General features: G+C 43.4%; 1 protein-coding gene and 1 pseudogene across 1 annotated transcript; both read left to right on the top strand.

The window, feature by feature from the left end:
• The first annotated feature begins 1 nt into the window (after position 1).
• On the top strand, positions 2-8,092 carry LOC142302445 (uncharacterized). Its single transcript, XM_075343508.1, has 7 exons — positions 2-184; positions 1,218-1,361; positions 1,513-1,665; positions 2,560-2,599; positions 2,727-2,875; positions 6,849-7,004; positions 7,934-8,092. Exons 2-7 carry the CDS (start codon positions 1,284-1,286, stop codon positions 8,090-8,092), a joined length of 735 nt encoding a protein of 244 aa, XP_075199623.1. The 5' UTR covers positions 2-184; positions 1,218-1,283.
• Positions 8,093-8,927: 835 nt separating this feature from the next.
• LOC142301568 (large ribosomal subunit protein eL13 pseudogene) lies at positions 8,928-9,437 on the top strand (annotated as a pseudogene).
• Positions 9,438-19,093: the final 9,656 nt, after the last annotated feature.

The raw sequence follows: 19,093 nt of genomic DNA, 5'->3' as shown, positions 1-19,093 counted from the left end.
GCAGGTCCTGTAGCCGTGCAGTGTGCAGCTTTTCCCCCTTTGTTTTTCCCCATCACTTCCTGGCAGGCTGCGGTCACGGTCTGTTCTGAACCTTGGACGTTGCTTTCCATGGTGGTATGTGGTAGTGTCTGTGGGGGGAGGCTCGTTGCTGTTTCCGGCCATCAGCACCTGTTCTCACAGTCCGGTAAGTGCCCAGAGCTCAGTGACTGCTTGTCCTCTGGTTACTGTGTCCGGCTCCTGTACAGATGCAGTCACTGCACATTCACTTCAATAATCCCATTATGAATGGCTGTCAGCAGGAGGCAGTGCTCAGGGGCTGCCCGGATAGATAAAGGGCTGTGTTTCCAGTGGAAACTTCCTAATGTACTTGGGGGCTTGTCCCATCCGCACAATGCATGATACATTCTCCATGCATTGTCTATGGATAGAGGTGCTAAGCTTCCATATTGGGAAACCTGCTTTTGTATGATGGCTGCTCCAGTTTCTAGGTCTACGTGCCTGTTCTCCCCAGTCTCAGATATCTTTGTGCCCTGGGTCATTGTAATCTTAGTATTCACCATAATACAGAAGGGGTCTGGCTTAGCTGCAGAATTGAGCCAGCCTCCTTTATTAGAGCACATGTAGACATAGGGGAATGGGGAGCTTCCTATCTACATTGAAAGTGGAGGGAAAGAGCATAAAATCGAGGCACAAGAGCAGCTTTCTGAGTCAGTAAGTTCTGTTTCTACTTTAAACACATCACCTGTTATCGTCCAGACTCCATTAATGTTATTCTACGTGACTGCTGATTCCTGACAGCATGCAGAGGACTCACTGTCACGATTCCCCTGTGCGGAAGGGCACACTTGTAACCGCAAGTATGAGATATGCAACTTGAGGTCACGTGCCGTGTCTCAGCCTCATATTGTATTCGCTACCTAGCAGAACCATGCCCTGGCTGATTGACAAGTCAATGGTCGTGTACTGGATCAAGTGAGCTGTCAATCAGCCAGGGGAGGGTTCTGCTAGGTAGCGTATTCAATATGAGGCTGAGATACTTGAAGGGCATCATCACGCCCCATCACGTCATCACATCATGGGCACAACATCAAAACCCGATTTCTGCTGCAGCGCTTTGGGGTCAGAAAGGGATCAGTTGGCTTATCTGTTAAAGAGCTGCACAGTCATATAAGTGATTGGGACAGTAAAAATGTCTGACAAGTTATCTTCTTTTTCAGACCCTCTTCAGATGTCAAAGATTTCTTTTGTTATTGGGTCAGGCAAGCAAATTGATTAAAGGTGAGATGAACAAGGAGCTGATACAAGTGAATGGTGAGCTCTTAACATCCAGCCTGGAGATTATCTGTCTGCTGACCGGAGAGGTGAGCCTCTATAGTGTTTACTGGCTAACAAGCCAGTGTTTCTGCATAATTGAGTTGTGGCTTGTGAATATTTGCTGTGACTGTTTAGTTCAGTTAATCTTCATGATTTCTGCTCTTTTTTTTTTTTTTCTTTTTTCCCTTTATAATTTAGGATTATAAAATAGTGAAGAAACATGGAGAATCTACTACTGGGGGTGACATGTCTTCTGCCAGCATGGTAATACCACAAATAAAGCTTGACAACCAGATATTGAAGAATATGCTGGACGTAGCTAACAAAATAATCCACGTAGTAAAGGAAGAGGTAAGCATACAGGCAAGCAGTAACACCCCCCCCCCTCCCCCCAACCCTCAGGAAGTAATTCACATACGTACGTCCCCGTGAGGTACAGATATACTCAAAGGAAAGTGATAAAGATGTTCCCTAGATGATCCTTCTAGATGTCATGTTGTATTATGTATCATATGTGGATGCAATGGTGGATGGGATTCAATTCAATATACTATAAGAATAGATGATCGGAGAAGGGTACTCGTAAATGATATCATTCTTTATTGTGTATAACTGTAAGGCGGGCTTTGCACGTTGCGACATCGCAAGCCGATGTTGCGATGTCGCACGCGATAGTCCCCGCCCCTGTCGCAGGTACGATATCTTGTGATAGCTGGCCTAGCGAAAATTATCGCTACGCCAGCTTCACATGCACTCGCCTGCCCTGCGACCGTAGCTCTGGCCGGCAACCCGCCTCCTTCCTAAGGGGGTGGGTCGTGCGGCGTCATAGCGACGTCACACGGCAGGCGGCCAATAGCGGCGGAGGGGCGGAGATGAGCAGGATGTAAACATCCCGCCCACCTCCTTCCTTCCATAGAGCCGCCAGCGGCAAATAAGGTGAAGTTCCACGCTCCTGCGGCGTAACACACAGCGATGTGTGCTGCCGCAGGAATGAGGAACCGCATCGTACCTGTCGCGGCAGCATAATTATGGAAAAGTCAGAGCCTGCAGCGATGATACAATAACGATGCTTTTGCGCTCGTTCATCGTATCATCTAGAATTTACACACAACGATGTCGAAAGTGACGCCGGATTTGCGTCACTTTCGATTTGACCCCGCTGACATTGCACGTGCGATGTTGCAACGTGCAAAGCCACCCTTAGTCCTTGGATTGGACCTTAACATTGTTCTTTTTCCTCAATAGTTGTCTGGAACGTCAGGTTTCTTAGAGAGCTGTCGTGAGCGTAAGTGTATGATATACTATTGTAAAGCTTTGGGTTCCCTTGTCACAGTTTACACTGAGATATTATCAATGCAATGAACATAAATCCACTGACATCAAACATCAGATATGTATTTTACTTACCTCAGGCAATAACCCTCATGACGATAGCCGACAGATCTCGGAGCATTTGACTAATCTGGTAAATTTGGTGAACAAGATGTCCAAAGACAAGAGTCAGGTGATTGGAAAAATCTCAAACCATACTCTGGAACTTATTTACCTTCTGATTGGAGAGGTGAGCAGATAGGGAAAGAAGGTATGTACTTCTTCAGACCAAATCAAGAAAATGCTGCAAAAATGGCGCAGTATGAGTTTTAGTATTTGATTGCAGTCTTGTTGTGCTTACAGTGATTAGTATAATGCTATCTAATAATGATAGAAAGATGCTTACCTTGCCTCCAGACAATCCCTTAAAGGATCTGTCTCAAGATGAATCTTCAGGAGGGCACTGCTCCCAGCCACTGGTTTTCTGATTTGCTGGGGGCAGTACGCTCCTTAAGATTGATAGTTCAGACCAGCAACATGGTAAAGTCGCTGGTGCAGATTGTGCTCTCTCCTGTGCTGGCAGCAGAAGAAGCTCTGCATGTGCAGCACTGGAACCGTGCAGGGACGGTGACGCTGGTTGGGTCCTGTGGTCCGATTAGGCTCAGTGGCATGAGTAGGTTGTAAAGCATAGAATCTTCTCTTGCCGCGCACTCATTACTTAAATATCAAGCTTGGCTGGGACTGCAGGGTGGCTGGTAACCTAGGCAATGAGCTGTACACTGTGTAAAAGAAAAAAAAAATCCTCTGTTTTTAAGAATGGAAAGGTTTTTTATTAAGGGGTACATTGCAGAGTTGCTAGTTTTCGCAAGCATTTAACAGTTTTACCCATTTATGAACATGAGACAACCCCTTTTAATAATGTAGTCAAATGGAAAGGTTTGCTTAGGTCCACTAAGGAAGTAATTCCACAGCTGCAGTATCTCATAAAAGTGAGAATACCTCATCACATTTTTTTAAATATTTTATTACATCTTTTTATGGTACAACATTAATGATATGATACATTGTATCAATGTAAAGTAGTCAGTCTACAGCTGTATAACTATGTACATTTGGTGTGCTCTCTAACTCAACTCACAAGCATTAATGTCTAAACAGCTGCCAGCAAAAGTGAGTACACCCCTCAATGAAATGGTCAAATTGTGCCAAGTAAACTTTTACCATCCCTGGTGTCATGTTACTCATTAGTGTTACAAGGTGTCAGATGTGAATGAGGAGCAGGTATGATAAATTTTGAGTTCTTGCTCACATATTCTCATACTGGTCACTCGAAGTTCAACATGGCGGCTCCTGGCAAAAATTGAATTTTTACTCTACATAAAGATGGCCTAGGCTATAAGAAGATTGCCAACATCCTGAAACTGAGCTTCCACACGGTGGCCAAGACCACATAGTAGTTTAACAAGACAGGTTCCACTCAGAAAAGCCCTCGCCGTGGTTAACCAAAGAAGTTAAGTGCACGTGCTCAGTGTCATAGCCAGAAGTTGTCTTTTCAAAATAGACATAGGGCAGCACGGTGACTCAGTGGTTAGCGCTGCAGTCAGAAAGCGCTGCAGCCCTGAGTTCAAATCCCACCAAGGACAACATCTGCCAGGAGTTTATATGTTCTCCCTGTGTTTATTATTATTATTATTATTATTATTATTATTATTATTATTATTAATAATTTATTTATCGAGCACCATTGATTCCATGGTGCTGTACATGAGAAGGGGGTTACATACAGAATACATATATAAGTTACAACAGACAGACTAGTACAGAGGGAAGAGGGCCCTGCCCTTGCGGGCTTACATTCTATAGGATTTTGGGGAGGAGACAGTAGGTGGGGTGTAGGTTGGGCGGCGGCTCCGCACGGTGGTGGGGCGGCGGCTCCGCACGGTGGTGGGGCGGCGGCTCCGCACGGTGGTGGGGAAGCAGTGAGGTCATTGAAGGTTATATGCGTCTCTGAACAGATGAGTTTTCAAGTTCTGTTTGAAGTTTGCAAGTGCAGTAGATAGTCTGACATGTTGAGGCAGCGAGTTCCAGAAGACTTGGGGATGCTCAGGAGAAGTCTTTGAGTCGGTTGCGTGAGGAGCGAATTAGAGAGGAGGACAGAAGGAGATCTTGGGAGGATCGGAGATTGCGTTTTGGAGAGTAGTGAGAAATTAGTTCAGAGATATATGGAGGAGATGGATTATGGCTGGCTTTGTAGGTCAGTGTTAGTAGTTTGAAGTGGATACGGTGGAAGATTGGGAGCCAGTGGAGGGATTTACAGAGAGGAGAAGCGGGGTGGTATTGAGGAGAGAGGTGGATCATTCGGGCAGCAGAATTAAGGATGGACTGGAGAGGGGAAAGCGTGTAAGCAGGGAGACCACAGAGGAGGATGTTGCAGTAGTCGAGGCGGGAGATTATGAGGGCATGCACTAGCATTTTTGTAGATTGGGAATTGAGGAAAGGGCGGATTTTGGAAATATTTTTGAGTTGAAGACGGCAGGAGGTGGTGAGGGATTGGATGTGTGGTATGAAGGACAAGGCAGAGTCAAAGGTCACTCCGAGGCACCGAACTTTGTGTGCTGGGGAGAGCGTGATGTTGTTTATTGTAATAGGTAGATCAGGTAGAGAGTGTAGGTGAGATGGAGGAAAGATGATCAGTTCAGTTTTGGCCACATTGAGCTTTAGGAAGCGAGAGGAAAAGAAGGAAGATATAGCCGATAGACACTCTGGGATTCTGGGCAGCATAGAAGTGACATCTGGACCAGAGAGGTAGATCTGAGTGTCATCGGCATATAGGTGGTACTGGAAGCCGTGGGACTTTGAGTTGTCCCAGGCCAAATGTATAGATGGAAAAGAGTAAGGGTCCCAGGACAGAGCCTTGGGGGACGCCAACAGAGAGATGGCGGGATGAAGAGGTTGTGTGGGAGTGAGAGACACTATTTCCTCCCACATTCCAAAGACATACAGATAGGGAATTTAGTTTCTGAGCCCCAATGAGGACAGTGATGTTCACATTTGTAAAGTGCTGTGAAATTAAAAGCGCTATATACGTGAGTAAAACAAATGACTGCTGCCAGTATTGTTCAGCCTGTCGGTGCTCAGGCCATGTGCATCAAATTGGACTGCATGCCTATCTTCTACAGATGATGCAAGAAAATGCCCACAAACTGTTTGCTCAAAACAAGTAGATTAAGGACATGGATTGCAGGAACCATGTCCTGTGGTCTGATGAAATAAAGATAAAATTATTTGGTTCACATGGTGTCAAGCGTGTGTGGTAGCCACCTGGTGAGGAATACAAAGACATGTGTGTCTTGCCTACAGTCAAGCATGGTGGTGGATGTCATAGTTTGGGGCTGCATGAGTGCTCCCAGCTGTGGGAAGCTACAGTTCATTAAGGGAACCATGAATGCCAACATGTACTGTGACATACTGAAGCAGAGCATGATCCCCTGCCTTCATATTCCAACATAAGACACCTAACACACCTTCACGTTGACCACTGCCTTGCTAAACAACTGAGGTTAAAGGTGCCAGACTGACCAAGCATGCATCCAGACCTAAACCCTATTGAGCGTCTGTGGAGTCTCCTCAGACGGAAGGTGAAGGAGCGCAAGATCACTAACAATCATCGACTTCATGATGTTTTAAGAAGGAGTGGAAGAGGATTCCAGTGGCTGCTATGAAGCTCTAGTGAACTTCATGTCTAAGGCAGTGTTTGAAAATAATGGTGGCCACGCAAAAAATTGACACTTTGGGCATAATTTGGCCGTTTTCCCTTAGGGGTGCATATACCTTTGTTACCAGCGGTTTAGATAATAATGGCTGTGTTGAGTTATTTAGAGGGCACCAAATTTACTGTTATACAAGCCGTAAACTGACTACTTTACATTGTATCAAAGTGTCCTATCTTCAGTGTTATCCCACGAGCAGATATAATAAAATATTTACAGAAATGTGAGGGATGTACTTATTTTTGGGAGATACTGTATATGTAAATAAAGTGCCTACTGATGTCACTTGCATGATTTTATATACAGTCTTATGTATTAGAGAGATCCTTAGTGAAAGACTTTAATGGCCAATTTTTCCTAAAGACAATCCTATTAAATGCTTTTTATTGATATTTGACTTATATTTTCTTTTTTAGATCAGTGAATTATTTATTAACATTTCTCTCTGTTTAGGATTATATTGTTGTAAAAAAGTATAATGATGCCACAGCAGATAGCAGTACATCTACTGTGTCCGAAGAAGAGCCCAACCTGGTGATACACGAAAGAAACAAAGCCAAGAAGGTCTTAGCACTTGCCAATAAAATTATTCAAATTCTAACTGATCGGGTAGGTGTTTTGTGCTGCGCAGAAATAGAGATTCGTCTGTGTACGTTACATTTTTAATGGGGTTATCCCACTAACCATATTTATCACTTTTCTAGAGGATTGGTGATAAATATGACTGGTAGGGGTCCCCCAACTTATCACGAAAATGAAGGTGCAATGTCCCTGGTGTCAGTGGAACAGTACTGCTCTCGTGCTTGATCACTGCTCAGTTTAATGTCTATGGGAGTCATATAAGATTCTTTAAGACTGATAGTGTATGCTCCACCATGCTAGTTTTACAGAAGTATATGGTGCCGAATTCATTGAGTCACACGCCATTTAGTGGATTCTGCACATCTTTAGAATGGTGCACGCCTCAGTGCCGTACCAGAAATGCTAATCCAGTCAGGGACTGGAATAGCATTTCTGCCATACCAAACGCCTGTCCTTTTTATGAGTTAGGCGAGCATGTCCACACCCCGTCCCACCCTTGCTCCACGAAATGGGCCGAGTTGGTTCATACAGGCAAAAAAAATGCTAAAAGTAACTTTTTTTTGTGGAATTCCATGTTCCGCAAAAGTTACCTCTTTTTCAAAGCTTTTGCACCATTTGTCTCGATCGGCCCCATGGTGTATAGAATAGTTACTAAATATAATGGCAATGTTACTCTTTGGAGGTAGTCACATATCCATATAGGCCTTACCTTCATATGAAGCAATGTACGCCATAGAGGTAGAGAGACCCCAGACTTAAAATATAGATGTATGTCTATTAGGAATCTGTTTGGTGACAACAATTTAGAAACCTTAAGGCAATATGGATTTCATGCTAATGATCTCAAGCAGGTTCCAATAGTAGTCCATTTAGTAATGTGTAATTCTGAATTAGGCAACATTCACATTAGGGTTTTTATCAGTCCCGCATGACTGACTTTATTATTTTTTTTTTAGATGCCTATAAAACGTGAGGATATTGAAGTATATTCTACGATGGAAGAGTATTTAAAAGGGTATAGAGAATTCTTTAAAGAAGGGTTAATGCGCAATGAACAAAGCCAAAAAGCATCTGGTAAGAAGACCATTGGTAACAGCTGTGTTAAGCAAATTTAAAGGCCTTGTTAAAAAGCCCATCCCCCCCCACCCCCGCTTTGTCTCACAGAAGGGGAAACAGAGCAACATCTAAATAATCTAGCCATATGGAAAGGGCCTATTAAGATTAAGGTCTAAGACTTTTTACACACAAGGCCTTTTTCTCTCAAATATTGTTCACAAATGTGTCTAAATCGGCGTTAGTGGCATTTCTCCTCTGCTGAAATCCATCCACCTCATGGGTGTGGCATATCAAGATGCTGATGAGACAGCATGATTATTGCACAGTAGTGCCCTAGGCTGGCCACAATATAAGGCCACTCTAAAATGTGCAGTTTTATCTCACAGCTTGCAGTCACAGATATTGGAAGTTTTAAGGGAGCGTGTAATTGGCATGCTGACTGCAGGAATGTCCACCAGAGCTGTTGCCGTGAATTGAATGTTCATTTATTTACTATAAACTGCCGTCGATGGTGTTTCAGAGAATTTGACATTACATCCATCTGGCCTCACAACCGTAGACCACGTGTAATCACACCAGGCCAGAAACCGCAACAGAAACAGGCTCAGGGAAGCTTATTTGCATGCTTATCTTCCTCATTGGGGTCTCCCCCTGACTGCAGTTTGTTGTCTTGAGTGGACAAGTGCTCACATTGAATGGTGTCTGGCATGTTGGAGAGGTGTTCTCTTCACGGATGAATTCCAGTTTTCACTATATAGGACAGATGGCAGATTGGAACAAAGAGAAAAAGAGATGGAGTGCAGCACTATACCACATTGTATAATGGGGTGCACCCTCATGTAGAAAAAAGAGAAAAAGCACTGCACAAAAAGACAGGGGCGCTTTCCGGCCATTTTCTCCCCACGGAGGGATTAAGTCGCCATGGCCCCCAGCAGGAATGGCATGATCTTGAAGCCTCACTACCACAAGGACTGGCAGCGGCGAGTGGCCACCTGGTTTAACCAGCCAGCCAGAAAGATCCGCAGGCGCAAGACGCGTCAGGCGAAAGCCCGTCTGATAGCTCCAAGTCCCATTGCAGGACCCGTCAGGCCCGTGGTGAGATGTCCGACCGTCCGGTATCACACAAAAGTGCGGCTTGGAAGAGGCTTCAGTCTGGAGGAACTCAAGGCTGCTGGCATCAACAAGAAGGTCGCCGGCACTATTGGGATCTCGATGGATCATCGTCGTCGCAACAAGTCTACAGAATCCCTGCAGGCCAATGTGCAGAGGCTAAAAGAGTACCGCTCCAAACTGATCATCTTCCCACGCAAACTCTCCGCTCCCAAGAAGGGAGACCGCTCAGCTGAAGAATTGAAGATGGCCACCCAACTGAAGGGCGCAATCATGCCAATCCGCATTGTCTAAAGCCCGCTTTCCACGCTTCAATATATCTCACAATCCATCGTTGGGGTCAAGTTGTAAGTGACGCACATCCGGCATCGTTTGTGAGGTATCTGCGTGTGACATCTACGTGCGATCAGGATTGAACGCAAAACCGTTGATCGCAAACACATCGTATCTTTGTCTAGAATTGAGCGTTTTGTTGCACGAACCTAGTCAATTGTAACGTGTGACATCCCTCATACGATTTTGGTGTCTGATGCTATGTGCGCAGGTGTGCGCTCTGCACCGCAGCTTAAAAAAGGTGCGCTTCAGAGCGCAGCTGAAAAGCTGCGTTCTGAAGCGCCTCACAATGTCTGTCATTAACTAATCTCTGTCAGTCGGTCACTATCTCTTTCCCTCACTCTCTGTCCATGTCAGTCTATCACCCTCTCTCATATACTCACCGATCTCCGGCGCTGCACGGCATTCACACTGCTCCGGCGGCTTTTACTGTTTTGAAAAAGCCGGCCGCCCATTAAACAATCTCGTATTCCCTGCTATCCCCGCCCATCGGCGCCTATGATTGGTTACAGTGAGACACGCCCCCACGCTGAGTGACAGGTGTTACACTGCACCCAATCACAGCAGCCGGTGGGCGTGTCTATACTGTGTAGTGAAATAAATAATTAAATAATTAAAAAACGGCGTACGGCCCCCCACAATTGTAAAACCAGCCAGATAAAGCCATACGGCTGAAGGCTGGTATTCTCAGGATGGGGAGCTCCACGTTATGGGGAGCCCCCCAGCCTAACAATATCAGCCAGCAGCCGCCCAGAATTGCCGCATACATTAGATGCGACAGTTCTGGGACTGTACCCGGCTCTTCCCGATTTGCCCTGGTGCGTTGGCAAATCGGGGTAATAAGGAGTTATTGGCAGCCCATAGCTGCCAATAAGTCCTAGATTAATCATGTCAGGCGTCTGAGACACCCTCCATGATTAATCTGTAAATTACAGTAAATAAACACACACACACACACCAAAAAAATCCTTTATTAGAAATAAAAAACACAAACTTATACCCTGGTTAACCACTTTAATCAGCCCAAAAAAGCCCTCCATGTCCGGCGTAATCCAGGATGCTCCAGCGTCGCTTCCAGCGCAGCTGCATGGAGGTGACCGGAGCTGCGGAATACACCGCCGCTCCTGTCACCTCCACGCAGCTAATGAAGGCAATAGCGCGATCAGCTGAGCTGTCACTGAGGTTACCCGCTGTACCGTCAGAAAGAAATGCAACACTGGGGATCGAGATCGATAATGTGAGACAAGGAATAAATAGGGCACACAGCACTATATATATATATATTGTAACGTTGCGCCCTGCAACGTGGGGGTTTCACTCACTTGCAGCGGTGTGAGGTAGCTTCAGCAACACACGTACACAGTCTCTTCATAGAAATTCTGGCAGTTTATTAAAAACACTCAGCATAAACTGCCCTCAAACATAAACAATAAGTCCATAATGGAAGTTTAGCAACTTCCCCACTCTCTGGCTCCTGCCAGCGTACAGCTCTAGCCAAGGTTCCTTCCAGCACCCAGGGCCCTCTGCAGACCCCTGTCTGTCTCTCCTCCTGGAGAGATTCGGCCCTACAGCCCTGGCCTGGCTTGGCCGCACTCACCTCAGACTCAATATCAGAGCCTTGTGATCAGCCTCCATGCAGGCTGAAACACCCAAAGCTCCTGGCTCTGCTCTAACTTGTTTCCAGTCCACACACTGGACATCTAGAGCCAGTCTCCCTCTAGACTGCCCTAGGCACACTTTTCCCAGGTTCAGAGACAGGATTGCTTTAACCCATGGAGCCACACCCACAGGTGGTAAGGAGTGTGTAATCAGCATCACACACCCTTCCATGGCTCTGCATGTAATGCAATCCTGTGGAACCACAGGTCCCAGCCAGCTTCACATTGCAGAGCACCCACGCTTCTGCAAAACATACCGGCCCTTTGTAATACAGCCGGTTGATACCTCACAATATATATATATAATATATATATATATATATATATATATATATATCTCTATATATATATATTATAATTAGTGAAGAGGAACAAAGAACTGTAAATATACCACAGGGTAAGCCGATAAATAAGCTGCCAAACTTATAGATGCTAATAGAGCCTGCAACAATACATCAAAGGATGAATGATGTGGTGGGCGCCCACCTACATGATATGGAACAGTACTGTGTGTCCCCCTGATAAGGATGCTACTGGTATCAAACAAAAGGTTATGAAGCCTAACGGCATACAACCTATACTATGGATGCTAAGAATGCCCTGAATGCGCATATATATACACCGGTATATTGAAGTAACGAGTGAAATAATACATTCCTGTATGGCAACGATGAAGAGAACAAACAAAAAATAAATATATCAGTATATCAAGATGTAAATGGTGCAACACTTGCCTAAAAAGTATAGGCCGGTACCATGTGGTCAGTAGTATCGGTGCTAAATTGAACCTGGCCGTATAATAACACCACAACTTAGGTAACAAGAACCTATACAGAGATTCCAAACCGGTGGTGCACGGTCTCTAGACCAGGTGATGATACACCCTGAATATATAAACAACGGTATATTTAGATAGTATATGCATAATAAATCTGATCATATATTAATCGTACATACAGTAAGGCAGGCGCCAACAAAAAGGGTGAGACCCAATGGTCCACAGCCCCCAAAAATAGTACTGATATACCCTCAATACAAAGAGAAAAATCGGCAACAAATGATTAATGAGCCGAGGAAAATGTGCAGTAGCATTAGGGTATTGTATAAAAGATGTCCAAAAAGGACACAGGGGGTACAAAAATTAATCAGAGTCCCCATGGAAGCAAAGGAACCGCTCAGTGTGGGAGACCCCACGCGTATCGCCGCCAGAACAGCTTCATCAGGGAAAAAAAAAAAGGATAAAGCCGCTCTGGCAGCGATACGCGGGGGGTCTCCCACACTGAGCGGTTCCTTTGGTTCCATGGGGACTCTGTGATTAATTTTTGTACCCCTGTGTCCTTTTTTCTTTTTGGCCGTCTTTATACAATACCCTAATGCTACTGCACATTTTCCTCGGCTCATTATCCATTTGTTGACGATTTTTCTCTTTGTATTGAGGGTATATCAGTACTATTTTTAGGGGCTGTGGACCATTGTGTCTCACCCTTTTTGTTGGCGCCTGCCTTAAGCGGACTTTACACGCTACGATTTCGCTACAGCGATCTCGTTGGGGTCACGGATTTTGTGATGCACATCCGGCCGCTGTAGCGATGTTGTAGCGTGTGACTCCTAGGAGTGATTTTGGATCGTTGCAAAAATGTCCAAAATCGCTCCTCCTTGACATGGGGGTCCGCTGCCAGTTATCGCTGCTGTCGCTGGGGCGAAGTTGATCCTCGTCCCTGCGGCAGCACACATCGCTACGTGAGACGCCGCAGGAACGAGGATCATCTCCTTACCTGCCTCCGGCCACAATGCGGAAGGAAGGAGGTGGGCGGGATGTTACGTCCCGCTCATCTCCGCCCCTCCGCTTTCATTGGGTGGCCGCTTAGTGACGTCCCTCTAACACCGAACGGACCGCCCCCTAGAAAGGAGGCGGTTCGCCGGTCACAGCGACGTCGAAGGGCAGGTAAGTACGTGTGACGGGGGTGTGCGATTTTGTGCGCGACGGGGAGCGATATGCCCGTCGCGCACAAACAATGGGGGCGGGTCTCATGCTAGCGATATCGGGCCGGATATCGCAGCATGTAAAGCCACCCTTACTGTATGTACGATTAATATATGATCAGATTTATTATGCATATACTATCTAAATATACCGTTGTTTATATATTCAGGGTGTATCCTCACCTGGTCTAGAGACAGTGCGCCACCGGTTTGGAATCTCTGTATAGGTTCTTGTTACCTAAGTTGTGGTGTTATTATACGCCCAGGTTCAATTTAGCACCGATACTACTGACCACATGGTACCGGCCTATACTTTTTAGGCAAGTGTTGCAGCATTTACATCTTGATATACTGATATATTTATTTTTTGTTTGTTCTCTTCATCGTTGCCATACAGTAATGTATTATTTCACTCGTTACTTCAATATACCTGTGTGTGTGTGTGTGTGTGTGTGTGTGTATATATATATATATATATATATATATATATATATATATATATATATATATATATATATATATATATATATATATATATATATATATATATATATATATATATATATATATATAATATATAATATGCGCATTCAGGGCATTCTTGGCATCCGTAGTATAGGTTGTATGCCATTAGGCTTCATAATAACCTTCTGTTTGATACCAGTAGCATCCTTATCAGGGGGACACACGGTACTGTTCCATATCATTTAGGTGGACGCATTTGTTGCAGGCTGTATTAGCATCTATAAGTTAGGCAGCTTATTTATCGGCTTCCCCTGTGGTATATTTACAGTTCTTTGTTCCTCTTCACTATATATATAGTGTTGTGTGCTGTGTGCCCTATTTATTCCTTGTCTCACATTATCGATCTCGATCCCCAGTGTTGCATTTCTTTCTGACGGTTCATACCGCAGCTCTCCTCTATTCACTTCTTATTATTAGATGGTCTTTTGAAGTTATGATGTCATTCTATATTATATAGTATTTGATATTTAATATTGCATGAACACCGGGTCTATTATTACCACCTATTGACTTTCTGCCTGTCCACCATTTTTATTATCATCTGTGCTAGGTCCCGCTCTTTGTGTGATGTCCTTCATGTCATGTTTTAAATGTTTTTAAATAATATCTTGTCGTGCGTTTCAAATAAAGGTGTCTTTTGATATTTATATTATAACAGGTGTGCCCCTGTCTTTTTGTGCAGTGCTTTTTCTCTAGATGGCAGATTGGGAGATACTGACTGATTTTCTGATAGCTGTCCACCCTTCCCCATCCCACCTCCTTCCAACCCTTCCAATACTGTAAAACTGCACATTTAGAGGGGCTTTTTATTGTGGCCAACTAAAGGCACACCTGTGCAATATTCATGCTGTCTAATCTGCACCTTGATATGTCACACCTGTGAGGTGGATCCATTATCTCAGCAAAAGAAAAGTACTCAGCAACACATATTTAGACAAATTTGTGAATAATATTGTGACCAATAGGCCTTTTGTGTACATAGATAAAGTCTTGAATCTTTAAGTTTAGCTCATGAACAATGGGAGCACAAACAGATGTTGTTTTTATTTTTCCCTAGTACAGATTAAAGGATGCTGATTCCTATATTGTAATTCCCTCATTGGGCACCTACACACATTATATAGTGGACTCCCTTAGGAGCTATTAATCCTGTGTAATGCTTTGTAGCCTGTAAGGATTAGGGCATCTAGAAATGAAAGAGCTGACAATTTACTAGGTATACATTTTATTTTCAGCCTGTCTTTTATGTTAGCTTTATAGTGTATGTTAAGTTGTACAGTTTTTCTTCTGCTGATTTTTGCTGTGGTTCAGCTGCAGATCCATTTGAAAATCTGGAACAATTGCCTATAGATTATTGAGATCTGGCAAAATCTTATGAACTCTGCTGCTGTAATATACAGCTTATTTTTCATCTGCAAATTCAGGGGCATTGTCTAGGGATTAAATTGCTTTAATAATTTAGACAGCAGGAAAATAAACAAGTTTGTAATAGACTTGCCTTTTCTATCTGCTGTTATTCTCCTGCAATTTAGAGCTTTTATCTTACATAATCTACAGCTGGTTTCCACAGCTTGGCCGGCCTACAACACAGCCAACAGTGTGCAGTAGTTACATTCCAGAAAAATAAATAAAAATTGCCAGCTTACCAGTAGTCCATTCCATGTAGTGTTGTAGCTCTATCTTTAGATATCCGCACAGAATGTGGTGGGAGCTTGCCATGTTTAATGAAGAAAAAGTGATGGATTCCAGTGGAAATATGTTTTTTTTTCTAATCCATGGTTTTGGAATAAAATGTAAGTTTTATTTAAGCATATATAAAAATAACATGGCTACACCAATGTTACTGGCAGTGAAGGAGTACTGCTGTATTGAGGACTATCCTTTTCGGTGAAACTCTACGCCTTCATCATGGTCCATTTACATAGTCATGTGATTTCCCTATTTATAGAGACTGTTTGTTTATTTCCCTATGTAAATGGATCATGATGAAGGTGTAGCGTCACGTCAAAACGCGTAGTTCTCAATACAGCAGTAACATTGCTGTAGCTATATTGTTAAAATTTAAATATAAGACAATGATAATACAAGGAAACATATAATGCAGCTTATAAGTGAAGGGAAAGAAATCCAAACCTACAGGGCCCTGTGTGAAAAAGTGATTGTCACCTCCCCACCTTAGTTTATGTTTTAACTGTTGTTCATTACATCTTTGGGAAGCTGAATAAAATTTTCCTAGTCACACCCAGGCCTGATTACTGCCACACCTGTTTTCAGTCAAGAAATAACTTAAATAGGACCTGCCTGACAAAGTGAAGAAGACTAAACTATCCTCAAGAGCGACACATCATGCCACGAACAAAAGAAATTCAGCAACAAATGAGAAACAAAGTATTTGCGATCTATCAGTCTTGAAAAGGTTATAAAGCAATTTCTAAAGCTTTCCAACTCCAAAGAACCATAGTGAGAGCCATTATCCACAAATTGCAAAAACATGGAACAGTGGTGAGCCTTCCCAGGAGTGGCCGGTTGAGCAAAATTACCCCAGGAGGGCAGAGATGACTCATGAAAGAGGTTGCAAAAGACTCCACAACAACATCTAAAGAACTGTAGGCCTTAGTTAAGGTGTTCATGTCTCCACTATAAGAAAGAGACTGGGCAAAAATGGCCTGCATGGCAGAGTTCCAAGGAGATAAACCACTGCTGAGCAAAAAGAACATAAAGGCTTGTCTCAGTTTTGTCAGGAAACATCTTGATAATCCCAACACTTTTGAAAGCATACTCACTGGACTGTCGTGACAAAAGTTGAACTTTTTGGAAGGTGTATGTCCCATTACATCTGGCGTAGAAGTAACACAGCATTTCAGAAAAGGAACATCATACCAACACTAAAATATGATGGTCTGGGGCTGTTTTGCTGCTTTAGGACATGGAAGCCTTGCTGTGGTAAATGGAACCATGAATTCTGCTGTCTATCAAAAAATCCTGAAGGAGAATGTCCAGCCATCTGTTCGGCACCTGAGGCTGAAGCGCTCTTGGGTTCTGCAGCAGAATAATAATCCAAAACATACCAGCAAGTCCACCTCTGAATGGCTTAACACAAAATTAAGACTTTGGAGTGGCATAGCCAAAGCCCTGACCTTAATCTGGTTAAGATGCTGTGGCATGACCTTTAAAAAGGGGGTTCATACTCGGAAACCCTCCAATGTGGCTGAATTACAACAAATCTGTAAAGATGAGTGGGTCAAAATTCCTCACGAGCATTGTAAAGGGTGGCCCACCCAGTTACTAGGCTTAGGGGGCAATCAATTTTTTACAGAGGGCCTTACAGGTTTGGATTTCTTTTTCCCTCAATAATAAAGACCTTCATTTATATACTGCATTTTGTTTCTTTGTGTTATCTTTGTCTAAAATTTAAATTTGGTGATCTGAGTACATTTAAGTGTAACAAACATGGAAAAGAATAAGAAATCAGGAAGAGGCAAAGGCACAGACCACTGTGTATGCATGCATGTATGTATGCATGCGCACACACACACACACACACACACACACACACACACACACACACACACACACACACACACACACACGTTTTCCTCACTATTTGACATGAAATCAGAGTAAACCTTACCCGTTTTAAGTCAACCAGGATTAACAAAACAATTTATATTTGCCAAATGCCAGAATAATGAAAGAGAGAATGTTTTAAGGCATTTTTATTAATTTCTGCAAAGTCAAAAGTTTCCATACATTTCATTATTATTTGGTAGCATTGCCCTTAAACTGTATAAGGCCCTGTGCGCTCGCTGCGGATTTTACCGCGGAATTGCCTCGGATTTCGCTGAAGGCATGCTGCAGAAAATGTTTATAACATTTCTGCAGTCATTCTCCAACAAAACCTATGGGGATTAAAAATGCTGTGCGCACACTGCGTCTTTTTTGTCCCTGTTGATTTTCCTGCGGAATTTTCGCTGCGGAGTTAATGAGCATGTCACTTAATTACACAGGTACGTGCAGTTTTTGCCATAGATAATGGTAAAAACCCACAGGGACCAACCTGCAGAAAAACCATAGCAAATCCGCACCAAAACCGCACCAGACCGCGGCAAATCCGCATGCGGATTTTGGTGCGTTTTACCTCAGGTGCGGGAATCTTTCAGAGTGTTCCGGAATTTTCTTAAGAAAATTCCATTTTGTAGTGTGCACAGAGCCTAACTTGGTTAAACGTTTTGGATCTCCTTCCACAAGCTTCTCACAATAGTTGGTAGGAATTTGGGCCCATTCCTTTTGAAAAAAATTAGTTTAACTGAGCCATATTTGTAGGTTGCCTTGCTCGCACCTGATTGGGATTAGGGCTTTCTGATGGCCACTCCAAAACATTACCTTTGATATCTTTAAGCCACTTTGTAACCAGTTTGGCAGTATGCTTTGGGGCATTGTCTATTTGAAAGATACATTTCCGCACAAGCTTTAAGTTCCTGGCTGATGTCTTCAGATGTTGCTTCAGTATTGACATGTAATCTTTTTACCTAATGATGCCATCTATTTTTGTGAAGTGTACCAGTCCCACTTGCAGCAAAACAACCCCACAACATGATGCTGCCACCCCGAGTTTCACAGTTGGGATGTATTCTTATCCTTCAAAGCTTCTCCCTTTTTTCTCCAAACGTAACGATGGTCATTATGGCCAAACAGTTAAATTTTAGTTTTGTCAGACCACAGGACATGTCTCCAAAAATTAAGGTCTTTATACCTGTGTGCATTTGCAAACATGAATCCGTTTTGGGTTTTTGTATGTTTCTTTTGGAGTAATGGCTTCTTCCTGGCAGAGTGGCCTTTCAGCCCATCTTGATACAGTACTTGTTTCACTGTGGATACTGACACAATCTTACCAGCTTCCGCCAGCATCCTCACAAGGTCTTTTGTTCTTGGGTTGATATGCACATGTCTGACCAAAGCATGTTCATCTCTGGTACACAGAACTCTTCTCCTTCCTTAGTTATATGATGGCTGGACATTTCCATCTTGTTTGTACTTGCGTATAATTGTTTGTCCAGAAGAATGAGGCACCTTCAGGCATCTGGAAATTGCACCCAAACATGAACCAGACTTGTGCAAATCCACAATTCTCTTCTTGAGATCTCTGTTGATTTCTCCTGACATTCCCATGATTCTACACAATGAAGCAGTGTGTTTCAGGTGTGCATTAAAATACATCCACAGATGTGACTCTAATTAACTCGAAGCTTCCAAAGACATGACCTCATCATATAGGCTGTCCCATATTGTTTAAAGTCATAGTTCTCTTAGTATATGTAAACTTTTGACCTTGCAGAAAGTAATAAAAATGCCTTAAAACATCATTATCTCTCTCTTTTTTCTCTTTCTCTCTCTCTTTCTCTCTCTCTTTCTCTCTCTCTCTCTCTCTCTCTCTCTCTCTCTCCCCCTCCC

This window comes from Anomaloglossus baeobatrachus, chromosome 4, assembly GCF_048569485.1.
Source record: "Anomaloglossus baeobatrachus isolate aAnoBae1 chromosome 4, aAnoBae1.hap1, whole genome shotgun sequence".
Classification (NCBI taxonomy): Eukaryota; Metazoa; Chordata; class Amphibia; order Anura; family Aromobatidae; genus Anomaloglossus; species Anomaloglossus baeobatrachus.
Note: the sequence above shows the minus strand (reverse complement) of the source record. Positions and strands in the feature narration are given on the sequence as shown.

Excerpts from the sequence above, each read along its gene's own strand:
- LOC142302445 (XM_075343508.1), top strand. The coding sequence starts at position 1,284 with ATGAACAAGGAGCTGATACAAGTGAATGGTGAGCTCTTAACATCCAGC. Across the intron at positions 1,666-2,559 it reads TCCACGTAGTAAAGGAAGAG|TTGTCTGGAACGTCAGGTTT; the intron begins GTAAGCATACAG and ends TTTCCTCAATAG. Across the intron at positions 2,600-2,726 it reads CTTAGAGAGCTGTCGTGAGC|GCAATAACCCTCATGACGAT; the intron begins GTAAGTGTATGA and ends TACTTACCTCAG.